Source organism: Aptenodytes forsteri, unplaced genomic scaffold, assembly GCF_000699145.1.
Source record: "Aptenodytes forsteri isolate BGI_AS27 unplaced genomic scaffold, ASM69914v1 Scaffold136, whole genome shotgun sequence".
Taxonomy (NCBI): domain Eukaryota; kingdom Metazoa; phylum Chordata; class Aves; order Sphenisciformes; family Spheniscidae; genus Aptenodytes; species Aptenodytes forsteri.
Window position 1 is genome coordinate 2,011,900 of NW_008796111.1, and position 5,514 is coordinate 2,017,413.

The 5,514-nt window shown below is 66.4% G+C and overlaps 1 protein-coding gene across 1 annotated transcript in view; it reads left to right on the forward strand.

The window, feature by feature from the left end:
• HMCN2 (hemicentin 2) overlaps positions 1–5,514 on the forward strand; it is a 44,145-nt gene that overhangs the window by 34,386 nt on the left and 4,245 nt on the right. The window contains 17 exon segments of the mRNA XM_019474060.1: positions 119–332; positions 499–633; positions 705–895; positions 984–1,065; positions 1,213–1,261; positions 1,263–1,468; positions 2,247–2,396; positions 2,602–2,739; positions 2,928–3,049; positions 3,147–3,384; positions 3,507–3,569; positions 3,656–3,685; positions 3,759–3,857; positions 3,983–4,300; positions 4,554–4,673; positions 4,925–5,051; positions 5,168–5,496. Of these exon segments, the coding sequence (XP_019329605.1) occupies positions 119–332; positions 499–633; positions 705–895; positions 984–1,065; positions 1,213–1,261; positions 1,263–1,468; positions 2,247–2,396; positions 2,602–2,739; positions 2,928–3,049; positions 3,147–3,384; positions 3,507–3,569; positions 3,656–3,685; positions 3,759–3,857; positions 3,983–4,300; positions 4,554–4,673; positions 4,925–5,051; positions 5,168–5,496 (2,611 nt within the window).

Sequence of the window (5,514 nt, forward strand, 5' to 3'; positions counted from 1 at the left end):
CAGAGATGCAGCCCAACGAGCCAGGGTTGCAGCGCAGAGATGCAGCCCAGCGAGCCAGGGTTGCAGCCGGACCCCAGACCTGAGTCCACCCCCTGTCCTCCCTCCTTTCCCCGTGCAGGAAGGGGACGCCGGGAGCTATTCCTGCACGGCAGTGAACTCGGCTGGGAGGGCCGTCCGCTGGCTCTCCCTCTCCGTCCACACCCTGCCCACCTTCACCCACCTGCCTGGAGATGTCACCCTGAGCCGGGGCGGGAGGCTGGAGCTGGTGTGTGCTGCTGCGGGAAGCCCCCAGCCCCGCATCTCCTGGACAGCCAACGGGCAGCTCGTCACCGGTGCGTGGCAGGGGGCAGGGGTGGCAGAGGATGCTGAGCTTGGAGGGGAGGATGTGATCCTGGCTCTATCGCTGTCCTTTTTCCACCTTTTGGGGTCCCTGGGGTGCTGGCACGGCTGGCTGTGTGGGGTTATAACCATGCTTTTTGGGGGGTTTGCACCCTGCAGACGGCGTGTCGGGGCAGAGCGGCCGGAGCACCCTGCGGCGGGAGGCAGCCACCCATGCCGGCAGCGGGACCTACATCTGCCGTGCTGAGAACAGTGCCGGTGCCATCAGGGCCACCACTTTTGTCTCCATCCGAGGTAGGTGCCGGTGGGGAGGCCAGGGTTCCTGGTCAGCCCCCCTTCCTCTGCCACCCCTCTCCCTTCCCCAGAGGCACCCATCATACGGGGGGACCCCAGCACCTACCAGGTGGAGCCCCTCGGGGGCGATGCCCGACTCGACTGTGACGCCCAGGGCCACCCTGCACCCCTTGTCCGCTGGAGCAAGGATGGAGTGCTGGTGGCGGCCAGCGGGCGCCTGCGCCAGCTGCAGAATGGCTCCCTGGCCATCCACGGCATAGGGGTGAGTGGGGCCTGGGAGGGCGCCAGCGCATTTCGGGGAGCTTTCACGGCAAAGCCAAGTGCTGTGCTAACGCTATTGGTACTGCTAGAGCACCGACGCAGGCCACTACCGGTGCGTGGTGGAGAATGATGCGGGCACGGCAGCAAAGGTTGTCACCCTGGCCCTGCAGAGTGAGTGCTGCCCCCCTTTGCACCCTCCTTTTGAGGCACTGCAAATCATGTCACCCCCTAGCCCCCCAGACAACCCCTGACCCCTGGGGAATGGCCCCAGCACCGCTGGGATGCTGCGGCACTGCCTGCATCCCTCTCCCTGCCCAGGTGCCCCCGCGGTGGCAGTGACGCCACGAGCGGTGGCAGTGCGCGCGGGTGCTGCTGCACTGTGCCGCGTCGGGGGAGCCCACCCCCTCTGTGGAGTGGTGGCGGGATGGGGAGCCGCTGCCCGAGGGTCCCCACGTCCTGCCCAACGCCACGCTGCTCCTGGCCGCCGCCACCCGCCGTGATGCTGGCAACTACTCCTGCCTCGCTCGCAACACCCTGGGGTCTGCCGTCGCCCACGCCTCCCTGGCTGTCCAAGGTGGGTGTCTGCCCCGGGGCTTGCGGGGCTTCTGGCTGGCTCGGGGGGCTGGGGCTGCCCGCAGCGCTGTCACACCCTGGGGTAAGACCTCCTACACGGTGGTTTGGAGGAATATTGCCTTTCCTTGCTCGCTCTAAACCCCTTGATTTGTACCCTGGTTTTCCCTCTCCTGTTCTCTTCCACTGCTCATCTGAAAGTCTGAGCCCAGACAAACCCTTACCCGAGCAGCCGCTGCGTGCCAGCCCACACCCTCGCTCGCCTCTCCCCAGGCTTCCTGCATTTGCTGCCCATGATTGAATTCCCGTTTCCCAGGGGCTCTGCTACATGCACAAGCACATCCTCTTCCACTGCCCCTCCGGAGCAGAGGGCCAGGCTGGCCGGCAGCACGGAGGAAGTGCTGGGTGCCCTGTGTGCCCTCTGCTGCCAGGCGTGCCAGAGGAGAAGCAAATAAAAGCTTGGGGCAGGGGCCAGGACCGTGGGGGTTGATACAGAGCAGGGGCTTGGGGGGTTTTGGTGCACTTTGGTGAGCAAAAGTCACGGAGCCATGCTTGCAGCATCCCCTGTTGATGCGGCACCATGCTGCCCGGACCCACGGGGTCTTTGGGGGCTGTGCTTGCAGCCGGGTAGGGACGCTGCCCGCCTTGCTCTGGCTGCCTTCACCTCCAGAAAATGAGGTTTTTCTTGACACACAAATTATGGAGAGGGAAGACAGGGAAGCACCCCGCTTTCCCATGGGAGAGTAGTCCCAGCGCCACTGCCCCTGTCCCTTTTGCCCCAGGGGAGCCTCACCGGGTGCGGGGCAGCCTGGTCGGCGTCATCAACACTTACGAGCTCGGCGTTGCCACCCTTGATGCCAGCGTGCTGGATGACCCGCACTCCGGCACCACTGCTGTCCGGAGCAGAATCGGCAGCATCCCACCCGCTGTAGGTAGGTGGTCACCCCTGTCCTCCCCCTGGGGAGGATGAAGGTCAGGTGAAAATCTTGGGGGAAAGATTTTTTCCCCCCAAAAGCAGCACCCCCTGTCTGTACTATGCCCCATGGGCAAAGGGGGCCGGGAGTGGTTGGGGAGGGCTGGGTACCCCCTTAGGAGGGTGCTGGCTCTGCGGTGACACCCTTTCTCCCCCACCCCCAGGGCCACTGATGCGGGTGCTGGTTGCCATCATCGCCCCTGTTTACTGGTCCTTGGCGCACGCCGGTGGGGATGCCCAGAGCGGGTTCCTGCTCACCCGGGGCACCTTCCGGCATGAGTCGCAGCTGGAGTTTGCTACAGGTGAGGGATGCCAGGGGCCCCAGGCATGTCAGGGGTGCGGAGCCTGGTCCTGCCCGGCTCAGCCTCCATCTCCCCACATGCACTGTCCCCGGGGGCTCAGCCCACCACTGGGCTGAGCTTCACAACTGGAGATGGAGCTGCATTTGGGGGTGCCGTGGGCTGCCACTCACCGCTCCCCCCCCCGGCAGGGGAGCTCCTGTGGGTCACCCACCTCGCCCGGGGTGCGGACGCCGCCGGCACTCTGCTGCTGGACAGCGTGATCAGAGGCTCTGTGCCAGAGAGCATCGGCAATGCCGCGGCGCTGCTGCAGGTGCTGGCACTGCCCATCCTCCCTGTGGGGCCATGACTCCCATGCTGGAAGTCCGGGGGGGGTCCCTGGCCTGATCCCCCTCCCTGCCTCTCCCCAGGACTTCAGCGAGCGCTACGTGCACACGGGCGTGGGGCAGCTCTCGGGGGGCTCGGCGCAGAGCTTCCTGCGGGACGGGCGCATCATCCATGCCCACTGCAATCACACCATCGTGTATGACCCCTCCATGGGTCTGCAGCCCCCCCGGGTGCAGCACGTCCGGGCCAGTGCTGTCGAAGCCTCCTTCGACCCGGCCTTGGAGGAGCTCCGCTTCCAGCTCCGTGCCTTGCTTGATGCAGGTAACAAGGGTGTTCCCAGGGATGGGGACGGAGACACCGGGATCTTGGGTGGCTGTGAGGGTGCAAAGGCCACATCCCTGCAGTGACATGTCCCTTCTCAGCCGTCTCTGCTTGATTCCCAGGGGCCAACAGAGACCAGTGCCCACCGGGATTCATCCTGGGCCCTCAGCAGCTGTACTGCCTTGGTACGGACCTTCCCAAGGGGGGCATGAGGAGGGCGAGGGGCACCTGCTGCGTGGTGCCACCTCCCTGTCCCCTCTCTGCTCCCCAGATATTGACGAACCCACCGGGGGGTCCCACACCTGCCGCTACAACCAGCTCTGCCAGAGGGGACGTACCGCTGCGCCTGCCCTCCCGGCTACCGCTCGCCGCTCGCTGCCGCTACAACCAGCTCTGCCAGAACGCCGCGGGGACGTACCGCTGTGCCTGCCCTCCCGGCTACCGCTCGCTGAGTGCTGGCTGGCCGTGCTTGGGTACGAGCTGGGGTCTCAGGAGACACTACCTCAGGCACAGTGCACGGGGCCACAGTCGCTCCCCTGCCCTGTCCAGCCTCAGTTTCCCCATCCAGCTGCAACTCCCCGGCTCTTTCCTCCATCAGATATAAACGAGTGCCTGCAGTCTCCTCCGCCGTGCGCCTTTGAGTGTCGCAACCTGCGGGGCTCCTACGAATGCCTGTGCCCCCCCGGCATGACCCTGCTGCCAGGCAGCGAGTGTGGCACAGTGGGGGCAGATGGAGGGGGCATGATGGGCAGCACCCCCCGGGACCCACCCCTGCGCTGGCTGGGGCCGAGCAGCCCACGGGGACGGTCCTTCTACACCCAGCTTGCCCTCCGCCGGGTGGCGAAGGCTGCGGGGCTGGGTGCCTGGGGCCACCCCTGCCCCATGGGCTTCGTCAAGAGGAATGGCACCTGCACTGGTGAGTGTGCATGGGGGGAGTATTGGGCAAGGGCTTTGCAAGGAGTTTGGAGGCCACTTTGTGCCCAAAAGGCAGCTCCTGTGCCCGTTGCTGCTCCGTCTCCCATTTTGTTTGCACCTCTGTTCGTGGGGTCAGGGTCTCCCTGGGCTTGGCTGTGCCTGGAAGGGGAGGTGAGAGCCAGGCTGCCCTAGGGCAGTGGGCAGCAGAGGGGACCAACGCTTCCCCGCTTGGCTTCATCCCTCTCGCCCCGCAGACCTTGACGAGTGCCAGATGCTGAACCAGTGCCAGCACAAGTGCAGGAACAGCCTGGGCAGCTACCACTGCATCTGCCCCCCCGGCTACCAGCTGTTGCCCAATGGGAAGACCTGCCACGGTCAGTGTGGGGTTGATGCCCCTGTCCTGGTGGGATGCCTGTGGCCCTCGGGGTGTGAGCCCAGTTCCCACGGTGCCCTGGATGTCACCCCTTTGGGGCTGCAAGCCTGGGTGCTTTCGTCTTGCTGCCCCAGTGTCTGAGACCCCAGGCAGGAGGTGGGAAGGTGTCGGAGCTGGGGTTTGAATCCCCATCTCAGCCTGGGGCACATGGGCACCCCGGCACCCTCACACCTGACCCCTCTCTGCCCGCAGACGTGGACGAGTGCACAGAGGGCACGATCCAGTGTGGCTCAAGCCAGATGTGCTTCAACACCCGTGGAGGTGCCCAGTGCGTGGATGCACCGTGCCCGGCCGGGTACCGGAGAGGCTCCAGGCCTGGGTGAGTCATGCTGGGGATGCCCGTCCCACACTCCTCCTTGTGGCACCGTGGACCCAGATGTCCTGGCCGCTCCTGACACCCCGCCTCATCCTCTGTCCCCCCGGGCTCTCATGCAGGGTGTGTATCGGTCACTGCACCCCAGACTGTGGCTCGGCTGGCCCCCCCACGCTGCAGTACCAGCTGCTCACCCTGCCCCTCGGCATCGCCGCTGGCCGTGACGTGGTGCACCTCGCCCCGGGTGCTGCCCTCCGCCACCACCCCATCTTCACGCTGCTGGAGCAGGAGCCCGGCAGCCCCTTCACCCTCCGCACTGAGCGGGGCCGCGGCATCGTCTCCACCCTGCGCCCGCTGCGGGACCCTGGCAGCCATCGCCTCAAGGTGCAGGCGCTGGCCCCGGGCGGGCGGCGGGCGCCCAGCATCTTCCTCCCACTGGCCCCGGCGGCGGGCGCCCAGCATCGCATCT